This window comes from Nansenia antarctica, assembly GCF_963989245.1.
Source record: "Nansenia antarctica genome assembly, chromosome: 6".
Classification (NCBI taxonomy): Eukaryota; Metazoa; Chordata; class Actinopteri; order Argentiniformes; family Microstomatidae; genus Nansenia; species Nansenia antarctica.
Genome location: NC_137676.1, coordinates 21,221,298 through 21,240,211, shown reverse-complemented (window position 1 = coordinate 21,240,211; position 18,914 = coordinate 21,221,298). Strand labels below are relative to the sequence as shown.

The 18,914-nt window shown below is 43.2% G+C and overlaps 1 protein-coding gene across 1 annotated transcript; it reads right to left on the bottom strand.

Moving 5' to 3' along the window:
• Window positions 1-687: 687 nt before the first annotated feature.
• LOC308160381 (piggyBac transposable element-derived protein 4-like) lies at window positions 688-2,521 on the bottom strand (the record flags this gene model as incomplete). The annotated part of the gene is made up of 4 exons (XM_080534296.1): window positions 688-1,035; window positions 1,196-1,416; window positions 1,537-1,676; window positions 1,773-2,521. The coding sequence occupies 4 exons, from the start codon at window positions 2,519-2,521 to the stop codon at window positions 766-768; spliced, it is 1,380 nt and encodes a 459-aa protein (XP_080390422.1). The 3' UTR covers window positions 688-765.
• Window positions 2,522-18,914: the final 16,393 nt, after the last annotated feature.

The window sequence follows — 18,914 nt, the reverse complement described above, 5'->3', positions numbered from 1 at the left end:
ATTACTTCAGCTTTCAATATCTGACATTACTGAAATGTTTTGAGGGAAGAAAAACACAAAAACGGAATTGATTTTAGAGGGTTTTTAGTTAAATTAAATTGACTATATACAAATAATTAAGAACAGACTATATACAAATAATTTAGAACAGACTATATACAAATAATTAAGAACAGACTATATACAAATGATTTAGAACAGACTATATACAAATAATTAAGAACAGACTATATACAAATAATTTAGAACAGACTATATACAAATAATTAAGAACAGACTATATACAAATGATTTAGAACAGACTATTATACAAATAATTAAGAACAGACTATATACACAAGCTATGCCTCACAAGCAAGATCCAGGTGTTAGTCAACAAATGCCTGCGGTACATCCTCAAGCTGTGGTGGCCCATCAGAATCACAAATGAAGAGCTGTGGAGAATAACAAACCAGGACAGCATAGCTACCACCATCAAAAGGAGAAAGTGGAGCTGGATAGGGCACACCCTTAGGAAGGACTCCAACAACATCACTAGACAGGCCTTGGACTACAACCCGCAAGGGAAGAGGAAAGCTGGAAGGCCGAAAAACACCTGGAGACGTTCCACACTCCAAGACCTGAAGAACATCGGGGTGAGCTGGCAAGAAACAAAGGCCCAGGCCTAAAAGAGAGTGAGATGGAGAGCTCTGGTGGACGCCCTATGCCCCTCAACGGGGTGAAGAGGACTAACTAACTAACTATATACAGACAGGCCTACTGTACTCAGTCGTGGTACAGAGTGAAACAGTTCCTGTCGAGTTGAAGGCAGAGGCCCACACCACACTCTCTACATCTCCAAGGAGTGTTTCTTTTGCACAGAGTGCACCTCTTTCTCCCCAGGGTGGCTCTCACGGTCTTGCCCTTCCCCTGACCGTCGCTCACAGGGACAGGGAAATGGCCCTGGCTGGGGATCCTCTTCGTCCTGCCATGCAGTGGCACTCCCAGGAGCTGGGCAGTCAGCTGCTCCTGGAAGTCCTGGCGTGTCATGTGTCCCTGAAACAAAATCAGAATCAGATTTACTCTTGCCGGGGGTTTTCACACATACATGTAATTTGCTTTGGAATGTTGGTGCATAACAATAAGTAGACAAGCATACAAAAGGTGCAAGGACAAGACAGGACAGTGCAAAATACAGAAGAGTACAATTACATACCTCCTGCTTGCTTTTACATAGCTCCTTGTGGACTATGTAGCTGTTTGTCATACTAATGTCCACAAAGTGCTGGAACACAGTAATAGGCCACCGCCTGGTTTTGCGGTGGACAGAGTTTGTCCCCAGCATCTGGTCAGATGTATCAACACCCCCCATGTACTTATTATACTCCCCGACAGCTGTGGGCCTGGGGATGGGGACCCTCTCATTTTGTCCATCAGCTAGATAGATAGGAGAGAAAAGGAGGGTGCACATTGTCACAATGGTAATTCAATGTGTTTTGCTCCTGTCATTTATTCATCAACTGACAAAAAGGTTACATTACAGCATTATGTCAATACCTGTCTTCTGCCAGCGCAGTACCGTCTCGCCAGTGTAGACTGGATGGACATTGGTGCACATGGACACCTCTCTCGTGTCCATCCACTTTACAAAGAGCAGGTTACCATCCCTGATCCACCGGATGGTTCCTCGTGGTGACCTTTGAGGTGTTTCAAACAAAAAGTGCATTACAAATAAAATCAAATGTATTATTACTATTATTATTCTGTCTAGATAGTATTATTACTGTTATTACCTTTTACACACAGCATTCTCCTGAGAGGATGGAGTGCCAACTCTACCCTGCCGGTAGGTTCCACATGCCCCAAATCCCTGCTGGCCGAGGTGTCTGAAGAGGGCTGGGCTGGTGTAGTAGTTATCACAATATATGTGATAACCAGAGCCCAGGAAGTTCTTGTTCACCAGGTCAGCCACAACATCAAACGACAGACCCTTCCCAGTGGCAAACTTGGACTTGCCGGTGTAGAGCCTGTAGTCGATGGTATAGCCATTTACATCGGCAAGAACAAAAAACTTCAGCCCCCACTTGGTGGGCTTTGCCCTCATGTACTGTTTTATGGACAACCGGGCCTTGGTGGCGACCATCCTCTCATCGACAGAGATGTGTTGCCTGGGATGGTAAATGGCCATGCAGCGGTTCCTGATCATGCCATACAGTGGCCTGACCCGGTGGAGGAGGTCATATTCTTCAGTGCCCCTTTTTCTGTCATTCTCCACATCTTCAGTTGGATCGCTCATGTGGAGATTGGCAGAAATTGCCATGAAGCGGTCTCTGGGCATCATGGTGGCTGGAAACGGCACATGAAAGATGGTTTCTTTCCTCCAAAAATCTCTCACCTTGGGCAGGTGCAGCACCGCCATGTAAAGCATGATGCCCAGGTACTGCTTCATGTCTGCAGGGGTCAACTCTCTCCACACAAATGTTTTGCCATTCTCTTTATTCTTTGCTGCTTTGCTGTTTGTGTTGTTACACAGCACTCTCATTATCTCCTCATCAAAGAACTGTAAAAATATTTCGCCTGGGGATGGATTCCCAGTGTTGAGGGGGGGCTGAACTCCGGGGCTCCTTTTGGGAGCAAACCGTGGTGGTTTGGGGGCAATGTCAGGGTCTGCCTCCGTTTTCCAACCGGTTGCTCTGATTGGTGACCGGCTTCTGAAGCTGTCACCACCGGCACCGTGCCCGATGTTACGGCTGTGGTGTGCACTCTCTCCCCTCTCAATACTTCCATTCCTCCCCTCAGAAGGCATGCTAAAAGTAATGTAGATAATATAACATAAGATTATAGCTTGAGTCTCATTCATCCCGAAGGAAAATATTATGCGAGTTACCCAAAAAGTTAGGCTACAAATGTGTTAGGCTACAACAAACAAACAAACAAAAAAAACTCACTCTGACGAAATCACGTCCCCATGTTCGCTGTCGTCCTGGATAAATCGAGATGGAGGTTTTGACACCCTCAATGATTTCCGAGACATTTTTAATAATAATAATAATAATACTTGTTTACCCTCGAGAGATAGCAAAGACTATTTCATCGTTTCCAAAGCTTCAGAATAGGTTAGGGAACAATTTTTACACAAGCAAACATTTTGTAAAACCTCCTCCATTTTGTAACTCCTCCTCCGCCTTCACTGTGTGTAAATGGACTCTGAGAATGTCGTCACGTCACATTTTACCGTAATACCCTATATGTTGGTTGAAGTGCAACATCTCAGCTTTCAGGGACAGTTGGAATTTTTTCGATTGCACAAACCGTTTAGAAATTACGGTAATTTCAATGTTGTGTGTGGATTTGTGCTGGCGGCGGATTAGCTAGTACGTTATGTGTCGTCGTATTGCCTTTTAAATACTTTCTAAAACAATCGCATAGTAGCACATTATGCTGTTCTTATAAGTTGTGTTGTTGCTACTGTGTACAGTTAGTTAACTGTTTTCTTTTGTTACTTGGGTTGGGCTAGCCGTGTTAGCTAGCTAGCATTAGCTAGTAAGTTGTGTGGTATTGCGTAAGACTTTCTAAAACAATCGCATAGCATTATGCTGTTCTTATAAGTTGTGTTGTTGATACCGTGTACAGCTAGCTAACTGTGTTTATGTTTGTCTGTTTCAGAAGACAGAAGTATCTTTTTGATCAGAGAATTCTGTTCAGATGAGGCCAAAGACACCACATGCCCACCAGACGCCACAGCACCTCAGAAAACCTCAGAAAACTCCGAAAACTGTATTACTTATCATTACTTACTTTACTCATTTACTTATTATTGTGATTATGTACCTTGCTGCAATGCTAATGTTGAGGACATTAGGACACAGGAATTGCACACTACCTGACTACTTGAGAAATACCTGAACACTTTCATTTTCATCTTGTTGAACTTTGCACAGCATGTTACACTATTGATTGCACTTTAATTCTGCTGTAGTGCGACTACCATCACTTATCACTTTATTACTTATCATTACTTACTTTACTTATTTACTTGTGATTATTGTGATGATGGTATTGTTGTGATTATGTACAGGGCTGCCAAGTTTCACCAAAAGTTTGGAGTGAGATTTTTTGGAGGTGGAGCGACCCAAAACTGTGAACGTTTTGGCAGCGGCGGCCCCTCTCTCCCACCCAATTATTTGTGCTAGTTTCCTGCAATTTTACATGTTGTTCATAATAAACCAGCACAAGAAATGAAAATAATAAATAATAACATTTTATAAAACAAGAAAAAAATTCTGACAATATATCATATTTATGAAATCTTAATAAACAAATACAGTAGCCTACAGACTCTGAAAGAAAAATTGGCCCCATCAACAGGACTCAGCCTCTTGGTCAGCAGCAGAAAGACCTGTGGTCATCATCTTATATACAGTGCATTGCTCATAGATGGCTATCATGTTATACAGTACATACCAGGGTTTTTCCTGGGTCAGAATGAGGGCTTGGTGGGTGATTTTGTGCGCGCACAGCACGCCCACATTTTTTGGGAGGGACCCCCAATTGTTGTATTTGTATTGTAAATTGTAATTATTAATAATTATTATTATTAATGTACCTGGTTATGTTACAGTAGAGAAACAAAAAACAGTTACCAAAACTGAGTATTTACTAGCTAAGATTGGCAAAAGATTGGCGTGGTGCAACCGAAATTAGTAAACAACTAGTTTGAAACTAGCTAGTAACAACTAGGGGTTTAGTAACTACTAAATGCCTGCATTTAGTAATGACTTACGCCATATTGGTGCAACCCAGTCCAGTAGGCTACCAGATACGATGTTGTAATGTATGCACATATTTTGCTACCACGGTTGCCAGATGGAATTGACAATGTCCAGCCCAACCGGTCTAAAAGCTGCCGAATCCACCCGTCCAGTGTGACCAAAAGTAGCCCAATCTGGCAACCCTGCTTGCTACGTTCTTGCAGCTCGTGTGAACACAGGTTCTTCCATCAGCGCTCGCCTGCCGCTTCGATTGCAGACTCAAGTTAACGCGCGTGCAGAAAGATGCCCCGAAACTCATGTCCGGTAGCTTTCTTTCAAGGAATTTCAAAAATATTTTATGTTATTTCTCGCCGTGAGAAATAGAGATGCGGCGTGAGAGCGTGAGAACTGGTTGAAATGCGTGAGTCTCACGGTGATTGCGTGAGACTTGGCAGCCCTGATTATGTACCTTGCTGCAAAGCTTATGTTGAAGAACCACAGCCAAAGATTTGTATTATTGTGTACTGTAAAATAAATTCAGATTCTGATTCAAGACTTTTCATTAAAATAATAATAGTTACAACAACCATAAAGCCTCCATAATGATAAGCTGGCTAATTAGCTTAGGTAATACCTTGCTAGGTAATAATGTTAGCTATAGCTGTCTGACCCAGTGAGTAACACTGACAGATATTGACAGCTGAGTGGTTGGGGGTGGGGTTAACCAGACATTGTTACCGCCCATTACCTGGCTGTGAAGGTGAGAAAAAACAATATCTTTGAAGGGGATTTTCTGTGCTTAGTGATTTCAGGTGTAGCAACTTTCAAATACTCATGTCGTCTTCAATTTGTTTCCGATTTCAATGTATGATGCATCATTTGAAAGCTTACAATCTGTAGTTTAAGCACATGTAAAAAACAGAAAAATTATTTCGCCTACAGGTAGCCCTTTTCATTGTCAGTTGTCACAAATGTGCTTACGTCAAAGTCAAAGATGACGTTCAAGTACTTTTTTATGAATGAGGCCCCTGGTATGTATCGTGGCGTTAGCCATGCTAGCTAGCAGACATTAGCTATTTCTACTGTGCTGTTATTTATACGTTCTGTTGTGTTGTTAGTAGTAATGACCTAGTATGTATCGTGGCGTTAGCCATGCTAGCTAGCAGACATTAGCTATTGCTATTAGTCTATTTATACGTTCTGTTGTTTTTTTGCTCAGGATCAGCAGCCGAACTCTCCATACCATTTCCCAATGGTACCAGGAGCACGGTGCTCTGCCACGCGAGAGGAAGACATGTCGGAAAAACAAAAACTTTCACACCACTGTTGACATCGAGGGAGTCGTGAAATTCATCAAAAACTACGCTGAAGATCACGCCATTATTCTTCCTGGCAGACACCCTGGACACAGGGACTACAGTGCTAAACTGCTGCCGTCCAATGTCACCAAAACCTCCGTCTGGCGTCTCTACAGTGATGCTCTGCAAAAATCTGGTATGTAAAATGTGTGTGTGGGACTACAATCCAATATTACAGAAATGTAACATAATGTAAAATATGTTACATTGTGTTAAATATGCTAAAACAACTTTTTAAAATGACTTGACTGATGGCTGTGTTGTTAACAGCCAGGCCCTGTGTTAAATACACTGTGATAGCCATGCTAATGTGCAATTAACAAATTCAGATTCATGAGCCTGAAGTTGCTATTGCCAATACAATGGGGGGGTTTGTTTAAAAAAAGGCACATTCATTGAGACTATAGAATAGATTATGTTAAGCACATGGGAATGGAATTCATGTGATAATAGCATGATTGTTACATCATCACATTTTGCCATTGCATTGAACATGAAACAACACGTAGCATCGACTGAGCAATCCAATCTCATACTCATAAAATCTTCTTTTGCAGAGCAACGTGTTGTTGGTGCGCAAGCCTTCCGAAAGCTGTGGAAGGACTTGCTCCCTGACATAACCAGCACCAAACCCCGGACAGATCTGTGCTGGGAGTGCCAGAGGAACAACTACCAAGTGTTCCGAAGTGCCAATCTGCCGGATGTGGTGAAATCAGCCAAGCTGAAGAAGCAGGAGCAGCATCTAGACCGTGTTGCAAAGGAACGTTCTTGCTACCAGAACATGAATGCTGCATGTGCGAAGGTCTGTAAGGACTTGCAGCTCTCTCTTGGCCCCTCCACACCAGCAAGCAAGGAAATCACAATGCACTACCGTTTTGATTTTGCACAACAGGTGAGAATAAGTTCATCCTATGACACTGTTGATTTGGTTGATTGAATTTCATTTACCCACACACGTGATGTTACTTTTCACTGCATCTAATCTTTTTCTTCTCTTCCTCTTTTCCCTCTCTTTCTTAGGTCCACTACCCCACTAACCCTCATCAACCAGGGCCCATGTACTTTCTGACTCCACGCAAGTGCGGCCTCTTTGGTGTCTCCTGTGAAGGGATGCCTAAGCAGGTGAACTACCTCATCGATGAAGGGATAGCATCGAGTAAGGGCAGCAACGCAGTCATCAATTACCTGCATCACTTCTTCGAGAAGTATGGAGTTGGAGAAACATCAGTGGACCTGAACTGTGACAACTGCAGTGGCCAAAACAAGAACAACTTCATGTTGTGGTACTGTGCCTGGCGGACCATGCATGGCCTTCACAAGACACTGGGCCTCCACTTCCTGATTGCAGGCCACACCAAGTTTGGCCCCGACTGGTGCTTTGGCCTTGTCAAGCAGTGCTTCAGGAAGACCAGAGTGGACACTTTGGATGACATTGCTAGAGTCGTGAGGGCCAGCTCTCCAGTGAAACACGTCAACATCCCCCAGCTTGTAGGCCTGGAGAATGGCACCGTGCTGGTTCAAACCTACGACTGGCAAAAGCATCTGGGTGGCTACTTCCGAACGCTCCCACAGATTAAGAGTTACCAGCACTTCAGGTAATTCATTGTCATGTATTTACCTATTTCATTTTATGAACATAGTATGGCGGTCATATAATTTCATTTACTGTGGGCAATCATTTAATGCATTGTCTTTATTCTGTTGCAGCTTTGATGCTCGGAGACCTGGCGTGGTTATGGCCAGGGAATACCACGGGGCAGAAGCAGTCGAGTTTCAGCTACTGAAACACACTGATGTCAAGCCCCCCAGAGGTGCTCTTCCTGTGCAAGCCCCACCCGGACTTGACGTGGCCAGACAGAAGTACCTTTTTGACAAGATCAGAGAATTCTGTACTGATGAGGCGAAAGACACTACATGCCCCTGCCCCCCAGACTCCACAGCACCTCTGAAAAAGGCACCTCAGAAAAAGGCTGTCCGTTTGTAGCTGCAGGAGAAACACACAGGAGGAATGCAGGAATTGCACACTGATTGTACTTTGCACAGCTTGCCGCACTATTGTTCTGCTTTTTCCTCCTCCTCCTGTGGTGGGCCAACCTCGGCAGAGGGTGTCTTGTGATAAATGGCCGAAACACCCAATGAGGTCGGGGACCACAACTGAAGATGTGTCGTACTGGTGGCACCACGTGATCATTGCCAAATTCCACTCCACCCAAGAGGACATCTCCAACTCCACTCAGTCAATTGTTGTGCTAATTATTTAGGGATTTTAACATCTAGTCCTATTAAGAATCCAGTCATGCCAGATGTTATTTTATAAAGTCTAGATTTGAGCTGTAACTCTGTGCCTCGGATAGGAGCAATTTATCACTGTAATAACGTGCCACTTTTTTACTTTTACTCTTTTTACATGGTTAATTCTGATTGCAGTACTGTGATTTGGTGCACTTTTACATTTGCCGTGGTTATTTATATATATATTTTTTTATTAGATGCTTTGGTCGACCTGACGTGACGTGCAATATTGGTGTGAAGTGTTTGGCACTGTGTGCCCATATTCTGTGTATGACACAATATTTACAGTGATATCTTTATCCTACCTATTCTTGTGTACTGTAAAATAAATTCTGATTCTGATTGAAGACTTTTTTGTATCATTAAAAGACTAACAATAACAGTTACAAAAACCATAAATAATAATAAGCTGGGTAATTAGCTTAGGTAATACCTTGCTAGGTAATAATGTTATAGCTGTATAACTATAGCTGTCTGACCCAGTGTCCAATACTGACAGGTATTGACAGCTGATAGCTGTCAATCTAGAGGGGGAGTGGTTGGGGGTGGGGTTGACCAGCTATTGTTACCGCCCATTACCTGCCGGTGTGAAGGTGTGAAAAAGTCCCAAATCTTTGAAAGACTTTTTCTCAGGATTTAGTTTTCAGGGTTAACAAGTTTCAAATACTCATGTCGTCTTACATTTTTTCCCGATGTCTATGTATGACACATCATTTGAAAGCTTACAATCTGTAGTTTAAGCATATGTAAAAAACAGAAAAATGACTTTGCCCCCTCCTTAATCATTCCATCAGATCGCGTCACATATTCTCCCATTTCACCCATTTTAGCTGATGACAGACAGACTGTTGCTACAGATAGCTCTGAAGCTACAGCCAGCTGCTGAAGCTCATTTTATTTATATTCAAATGTTATGTTCAGATATTATACACTGTGTTCAGAGACTCAACATAATAAAACAGCTGCGTTGATGCTGAAAACCTGTGTAGGCCTTCTTTTTTCCACACAGAAAAGTGATCAGGAATCGAAAAGGGAATCGATAAAGAATCGAACCGATAATCAGAGTCGATAGATGCTAGAAGAAAGAATTATTATTATTATTATTATTATTTACTTATCGATTTATAGTTGAGAAACTGGAGGTCTTTAGGAGGGACAGTTAAAATGTAGCCTGAAGAAATGGGTCTTCAATCTACGGTGGAAGATAGGTAGTGATAGATAGTTAGGATCAGATTAGGTAGGTGTGCTCTCTGATGACATGGTGCTCTGTGTGTCTGTCTCCTAGTTTACAGGACCGAGGTAGAGAGGAACGTAAATGCAACAACAGCACAATTTAGAGCCATCATTACCATAACAATATATGTGTAAACAGACAATGTGGACCACACACTTATTCAAAGAAACACGCTCATGAATGGGATACACACACACACATGCACACACACACACACGCACACACACACACGCACACACACAAACATGCACACAGGCTGGCAGGCAGTCATATAAGCATGCACACACTCTCTTTCTCTCTCTCTCTCTCTCTCTCTCTCTCTCTCTCTCTCTCTCTCTCTCTCTCTCTTTATTTCCCTCTCTCTCTCTCTCTCACACACACACACACACCCTATGGACTCCACACAACAACATCTGGTTTCGGTTGGCAATGACAGGACAATAAAACGGCATCACAGTGTGATAATGTGAGGACACAAACAGCTGACGCACAAGAAGCTTTGTTGACAGGGAACCTGCCAGAACTGCTGAGTAGCACCATGGTCTGAAAACGCAAGGTTAGCCGGAGAAATGCTATGCTATGTTCTTAATGGGTGGTCATTACATGGTTTGACCATGATGGTGGGGTTTGTTGCCGATGTCGGCGATCTCCCATGCGTCATTATGGTCCTGGAGCGCACTCTTTACCCTCAACATCGCAACCCCCACCACTCTTTCTCTCTCTGTAACCTCTCTAACCTCTCTCTCTCTCTCTCTCTCTCTCTGTAAGCTCTCTGTGTAACCTCTCTCTCTCTAACCTCTCTCTCTCTCTTTAACCTCTATCTCTCTCTTTCTCTCTCTGTAACCTATCTCTCTAACCTCTCTCTCTAACATCTGTAATCTATCTCTCTAACCTCTCTCTCTGTAACCTCTCTCTCTCTCTGTAACCTCTCTCTCTAACCTCTCTCTCTAACCTCTCTCTCTCTCTCTCTGTAACCTCTCTCTCTGTAACCTCTCTCTCTAACCTCTCTCCAGTGGCGGCTGGCCGATAGAGGGCGCTGGGGCGCCGGCCCCACCTTCACTTCCTAGTTGCGATTTGTGAAAGTTTTTTTTTTAAATAAACATTGTTTATTCACAAAATGCGGCTGATATTCTGTCGGCGCCTATCAGCATTCATTAAAAATCCTCCAATACAATAAACATTTTTATCTGTGTGTGTGTAAAATTCACTGTTAAAATACATAGGGGGAGGAGTCGGGGCGCCGGTCAATGCAAGTCTATGCCAGGCCGAATACTTTTCGCTTACACGTGAGCTGTAGCAGCGCTCCAATTGGCTGTCTCTATTTCTTGGCCGGGGCACAAAAATGTGCGTCCTGAATATCCAGTTGTATTGCAGACAATGCATTATGCTGAGGACTTCCGACTTCCGGGCTTCCGGAGTATTTTAAATGAACATTCGTAATGTCTGTCTCTGATGTTCATGGTCAATTAAATCAGCCTATTTTGTGCAACTAATAATGTACCCGCTAATGGGTTAACCGAGCAGCCTCGCACCTAACGTGGGGGCAAAAATAATCTATTGCCTCTAAAATCACCACGACAGAACGGCGGAGGTACGGGTAAACACGGCTCATGTTCTGTCATCAAAGGTAAGAGTTTGTTTTCTTTAACTCAACTGATGCATTACCTTGCTGTTGTTGTTTACCGAATGCTCCATCTGACTGTCACACTGTGATTGTACTTGTGTAAACAGTAACACAGACGGGGTGAATTTCATGAATGAAAGTGAAAGTTCTGTCACAAAACGCTGTTACATATCCTCACACATGTTTAAGTGGGTATTGCGTGGGCAAAGTGAAATTACGTCTTTGTTTTGAGCGCGCGTGCACGCGAAAAAAAAATCGGGCACGCGAAAAAAATCGCAAACCACTGCTTGCTACGTTCTTGCAGCTTGCGTGAACACAGGTTCTTCCATCAGCGCTCGCCTGCCGCTTCGATTGCAGACTCAATTTAACGTGCGTGCAGAAAGATGCCACGAAACTCATGTCCTGTAGCTTTCTTTCAAGGAATTTCCCGTCCCGTAAAACAATTGTTATTTCTCGCCGTGAGAAATAGAGATGCGGCGTGAGAGCGTGAGAACTGGTTGAAATGCGTGAGTCTCACGGCGATTGCGTGAGACTTGGCAGCTCTCAGTTATGTTCATAGCAATGTTGATTCAGATCGAGTTTCTCCGGTATTTGGTTGGAGGTATACAAATAAGCATATCTTCTTAAACTATTTTCAATGTATGATACATCATTTGAAAGCTTACAATCTCCTCTTTCATAATCTGTAAAAAAACTGAAAAAAATGATATGCCTGTGGGCGTATCCATGCATCGTTGGTCACATGACCTCATGTCCTGGGCGTTCTCCCAGGGCGATATCCGAGAGGCCAAATATCTGTCCATCAATCACACTTCGTGTCTTTCATTTAAATCCCAGAAGAAAGAATGAAGGCTATTTTCTTTATTTTTTCTTCTTTCTTTCCAGAGGGCATTTTTTTTTAGTTATGGGTTTCGTGACACACATCAGACATCACCATAAAACTGAAACCTTCCAATAAAAGTAACACAATAAAATAAACATGTGAATAAACGAATGTGTGAGCTTGTTGTATTTGCACCCACGCCAGGATAGCATGAGAATTACAGCAGGCACTTAATATCACGGCATAATTGTACCCTTCAGTCTGTGTAGTTACGTATCTGGCATTCTCTACCACTCTTGAGTAACACTGAGTCATCTGAATGTTATTTAATACCTCCTCCGTCACCAACACATGCACAAACAGATACACATATGTACATGCCCGCACACACACATGCACGCACGCACGCATGCACACACACACGTACGCACACACACACACACACGGACGCACGCATGCATGCACGCACATACAAACACACACGGAAGCACACGCACACACGTACGCACACGCACACACACACACACACACACATACGCACACATACATACACACACAGACACACACAGGCACACACACACACCTCACCTCTAAGCTTCAGTGACTACATATCAGATATACTACACATGGTCTCACTTTGCATTGTTTATTTAGACGTGTGTGGAGTTCTGAGGGTATTGCTATAGAAAGGTCACATGTGCAACTGCACAGCCATGGAGCAGCTCCACCCCGAGGCTGAGTGAGACCAGGGTGATCCCAGCCCCACTGAGGCTGAGTGAGACCAGGGTGATCCCAGCCCCACTGAGAGGCTGAGTGAGACCAGGGTGATCCCAGCCCCACTGAGAGGCTGAGTGAGACCAGGGTGATCCCAGCCCCACTGAGAGGCTGAGTGAGACCAGGGTGATCCCAGCCCCACTGAGAGGCTGAGTGAGACCAGGGTGATCCCAGCCCCACTGAGAGGCTGAGTGAGACCAGGGTGAGACCAGGGTGAGACCAGGGTGATCCCAGCCCCACTGAGAGGCTGAGTGAGACCAGGGTGTAGTATATCTGTCCCAGCCCCACTGAGCCATTTGATTAGATTAGCGCTCCAAGGGAACTTTCCACTTATCTCCAAATAACAATAAAAGGGGATTAAACCTAGACAGGAAACAGTGAAGCTAGGTTACAAGGCAGAGGGAGATATATCCAGCCAAGACAAACCACCCCACCCCCTCCCCACCTCCTCCTCCTTCTCCCCTCTTCTTTTCTCTTCTCCTCCTCATCCCTCTCTCTGCACCTGGGCCTGGCGAGGTCTGCTCCTAAATGTTTACGTCCCTCTAGGCCTCTGCCAGCTGGATTGAGACCTGGTTGGCGAGGGTAAAGAAACAAAGAGAGAGAGATGGAGGGAGGGAGAGGAGGGTGAGATGGAAGGAGTGGAGGAGAGATTAAAAGAGACGGAGGGTGGAAAGCAAGCAAGAAAGAAACAATGAAGGAGAAATTAGAGGGAGAGAAAGTGAGAGAGAGAGAGAGAGGGAGAGATGACTATAATAATAATAATAATACATTAGACTTATATAGCGCTTTTATAGACACTCAAAGACTCTTTACAAACGGAAAAGATTGAGTAATAATAATAAAAAGAAACAAAAGGTAATAGAAGAAAGTATAGGGACTTAAGGTAGTGCTGGGGACACATGGGAAGGGGAGGTAGAGAGGGTTAACTGGTGAAGGCGAGCTTGAAGAGGTGGGTTTTGAGGGCCTGTTTAAATGTTGGGAGGGTGTTGGCCTGTCTGACGTGGTTAGGAAGGGTGTTCCAGAGGGATGGGGCTGTGGCTGAAAAGGCCCCATCACCCCAGGTCCAGAACTTGGTCCTGGTGGTCTTGAGGGTGGTTTGGTCGTCAAACCTGAGGCAATGGGAGGGGGTGTGGAGGGGGACGAGGTCGTGTCTAGTGGGGACTAGTGTCTGAGACCAAGTGTACCTGCAATACATAACTGTCTGAGGACATAGAGCATCTCACACTCATACCAACTACAAGGGACCTTCACATTCATACGGCTAATAATTCCTAAACACCATCAAAGAGTCTTTGTCTAATGCTCAGCCAGAATGATACTAGATTTTTGGATCCAGTATCCAAAAGAATAAAAACATTTCGAAACATAATTCTTCCTTCTTCTAGCATTATGACTGCCAATGTCCCCTGGCCCGAGCAGATGTTACTTTTCCTGGCGATGACTGATGGTTAGATGATCCACTTACTTAGACAAATTAATTTGTGGTAAGTCACTTTGGATAAAGGCCTCTGCTAAATGCCAAAAATGTAAATGTAAATGAATGCAAAATGCTAAAAAGTGAAGAGAGAGAGAGAGAGAGAGAGAGAGAGAGAGAGAGAGAGAGAAGAAGGGGGTCAACACAACCTAGGAGAGGAGAGAAGAGGAAAGTAAGCACTTAGATGATGACTCATATCATAGACATAGGCAATACTAGTTGTGTTATATCTAGCTCTCTGGAGAGCAGACGCCACCACCAAACCGCAATAAAAACTAATCAAATCAAATTGTCAGCTTGGACACAAAACACAAACTCCCATCTGCCAAGTCAAGCTCAAATTACCTGCACATTAGCATGAACTGTCAAAAACAGTCCAACAAACTGTTTTCGTCGAGTTCTACTGTATCTAGATTATGTTGTAAACATTTGCTGGAGCTGAAAGGTTCTAAATTAGAAGGACGTTTCCGCCACAAAACCGATCCCCCTTGCCACAAAAGACTGAGAAAATAAACGTATGTTCCACAGCATTTGGCCGTGCTTGATAATAATAATAATAATAATAATAATAACTTTTATTTGTATAGCGGAGACCAAAATAAATACAGTTATGTACTGTATAATATATTACACACACATATATATATATATATATATATATATATATATATATATATATATATATACAATATTATTATGTGTTTATTCTTGCCACTATGCTACTTGATTAGCTGGTGTATTCCGAAACCCCAATTCATTCCTGTTTTATTATGTTTGGAACCACACCACTAAATCATCATTACTGTGCATGCATGATCAACTGGGTCGTACAGTCATCCTAACCATAATTACCATGTAAAGAAACGTAATTGCCTCATCATAAAAAAAACACTGCATCGCTGTATATACAGTCATTGGTGCAATCAAAACATGTTATGACATTTGATTGATTGTCAATGTGTGCTGCTGACTTCCATCTCAGAAATACAAGTTTCAATATGTCAACTAACATACACAGGTATGTGACCTGGTATGTGACCTGTGTGGTGACACTAACATACATGTGGTATGTGACCTGTGTGGTGACACTAACATACATGTGGTATGTGACCTGTGTGGTGATGACACTAACATACATGCGGTATGTGACCTGTGTGGTGATGACACTAACATACATGTGGTATGTGACCTGTGTGGTGGTGACACTAACATACATGCGGTATGTGACCTGTGTGGTGATGACACTAACATACATGTGGTATGTGACCTGTGTGGTGATGACACTAACATACATGTGGTATGTGACCTGTGTGGTGATGACACTAACATACATGCGGTATGTGACCTGTGTGATGACACTAACATACATGTGGTATGTGACCTGTGTGGTGATGACACTAACATACATGTGGTATGTGACCTGTGTGGTGATGACACTAACATACATGTGGATGTGACCTGTGTGGTGACACTAACATACATGTGGTATGTGACCTGTGTGGTGACACTAACATACATGTGGTATGTGACCTGTGTGGTGACACTAACATACATGTGGTATGTGACCTGTGTGGTGACACTAACATACATGTGGTATGTGACCTGTGTGGTGACACTAACATACATGTGGTATGTGACCTGTGTGGTGACACTAACATACATGTGGTATGTGACCTGTGTGGTGACACTAACATACATGTGGTATGTGACCTGTGTGGTGACACTAACATACATGTGGTATGTGACCTGTGTGGTGATGACACTAACATACATGTGGTATGTGACCTGTGTGGTGACACTAACATACATGCGGTATGTGACCTGTGTGGTGATGACACTAACATACATGTGGTATGTGACCTGTGTGGTGACACTAACATACATGTGGTATGTGACCTGTGTGGTGACACTAACATACATGTGGTATGTGACCTGTGTGGTGACACTAACATACATGTGGTATGTGACCTGTGTGGTGACACTAACATACATGCGGTATGTGACCTGTGTGGTGATGACACTAACATACATGCGGTATGTGACCTGTGTGGTGACACTAACATACATGTGGTATGTGACCTGTGTGGTGATGACACTAACATACATGTGGTATGTGACCTGTGTGGTGACACTAACATACATGCGGTATGTGACCTGTGTGGTGATGACACTAACATACATGCGGTATGTGACCTGTGTGGTGACACTAACATACATGTGGTATGTGACCTGTGTGGTGACACTAACATACATGCGGTATGTGACCTGTGTGGTGATGACACTAACATACATGTGGTATGTGACCTGTGTGGTGACACTAACATACATGTGGTATGTGACCTGTGTGGTGACACTAACATACATGTGGTATGTGACCTGTGTGGTGACACTAACATACATGCGGTATGTGACCTGTGTGGTGATGACACTAACATACATGCGGTATGTGACCTGTGTGGTGACACTAACATACATGTGGTATGTGACCTGTGTGGTGATGACACTAACATACATGTGGTATGTGACCTGTGTGGTGACACTAACATACATGCGGTATGTGACCTGTGTGGTGACACTAACATACATGTGGTATGTGACCTGTGTGGTGACACTAACATACATGTGGTATGTGACCTGTGTGGTGACACTAACATACATGCGGTATGTGACCTGTGTGGTGATGACACTAACATACATGCGGTATGTGACCTGTGTGGTGACATTTTTAAGTGTCCGTATGACTGGGCTTATGAAAGTGTAATAAACATGACTTTTGGACACTTAAAAACATATTCACTCAGCTTCATACATTGCTAATGTAATAGAAACAATATTAATAGTATGCACATACATAAAATAGGAATACCTGTAATGAAAAACAACCGTATGAATGTAAATACAATCTACCTAGTTTATTTCGATTCGGAGGAATATGATGTTGGAGATACAGCCCCATTCCAAGATATTCAGACAGGACACTTAACATGAAACAAAAAGTTCAACACCAGGAATGTTTTTTTAAATTATTATTATTTGAAATTCCTTGCAGAAACAAAGGGCTGGGTGGGCTGTTTATTCTGCATTCACACACGCAACCCTTCATGCTTCTGGTGTATCTGGTTAAATGACTGTACCATTTAAGCATCCTAACATTTCCTACATATACGTACATATTGAGTATGAATGCCTTAAATCAAAATAGTTTTTCACAGCTGTGTTACTGTGTATTAGTACAATATATCTACAGAAAGGAAAAATAAACGAGTGAATTGTTTATTGTGAATTGTTAGTGAATTGTTAATTGCATCAGTTAGAGAGAGGGCAGATGTGGTTGCTTGTATACACATGCGCTCAGACTGGCAACTAAGATGAAACATAATCCACTCCAAACCCAACTTTCTTTATTTACAGGAATATCAGGGGTGGAGAGAGAAATCTGGTGTACTGTTTATTTGTTCACAGGCTTACACTTACTTACTCACTCACTTCTTCACATCTTTGGCCATGTATTGCACACACATGACATAATATTACTATATATAATATGACATAATATGCATAATGGAACGCAGGCACGTGTACACCCACGCACACAGACAAACACACACACTTTTTCATTCTGACCCTGACACTGTTTTATTAGTAGTGAAGTGCATGTCTAGACAGATGGGAGCGCAGACCTGTGTGCTGACCCAGACTGCTGTTCTGGGGAGGAGGGGGGAGGAGGGCCAGGGGGGAGAGGGGGGAGGAGGGCCAGGGGGGAGGAGGGGGGAGGGGGGGGGAAGAGGGCCAGGGGGGAGGAGGGGAGGAGGGCCAGCTGAGGAGAGTCCCCCCAGGGAGAGATTGGTCTCCTAGCCTCCAGCTTCTCCTGGTGGTCTGGTCACTACTATGTCACTGTGTTTGTCTTTTATGTGCTTTGTTGTTGTTATTGTTGTTGTTACATTTTACATTTACATTTTTGGCATTTATACAGACGCCTTTATCCAAAGTGACTTCCAACAAAATACATTTGTCTGAGTAAGTGAATCATCTATCCATCAGTCATTGCAAGAAATCTCCAAGTAATCTATTCCTGGGGCCATTGGCAGTCATAATGCTAGAAGAAGAAAGAATAATGATTTATTTATTTGTTGGTCCTTTTGTAGTTATGTGATTGTCTGTGGATGTTTGTCTTTGTCTTTTTGGACTCCAGGAAGATCAGAGGTTGCTAAGGCGGCAGCTAGCTGGGATCCAGACAGTAGAAGACACATCATCAGACAGGGGAGAGATGGGGGGAAGACAGGAAGGAAAGAGTGAGATAGATAGAGAGAAAATGAGAAGAACAAAGACAAGGGCCAACCGAAATAGACAAAGACATAGAGAGAAAGAGAGAGAGGGAATGAGAGAGTGAGAGATGTTCATGCCCAAGCCTTGTGAAATCTTCCAATCTTCTAATCATCTAATGGTTCTATTAGCAGTAGCAAACTGTAGCTATCATCTAATGATAACATTAGCAGTAGCATAGACGTCGTCTAAACAGGGAGAGTGATGGGTGTTAATGACTACCAGATGAATGGAGGCTGAGGGGTTTTCCACAGAACAGCAACTCCAAAAACAATCTTCAGT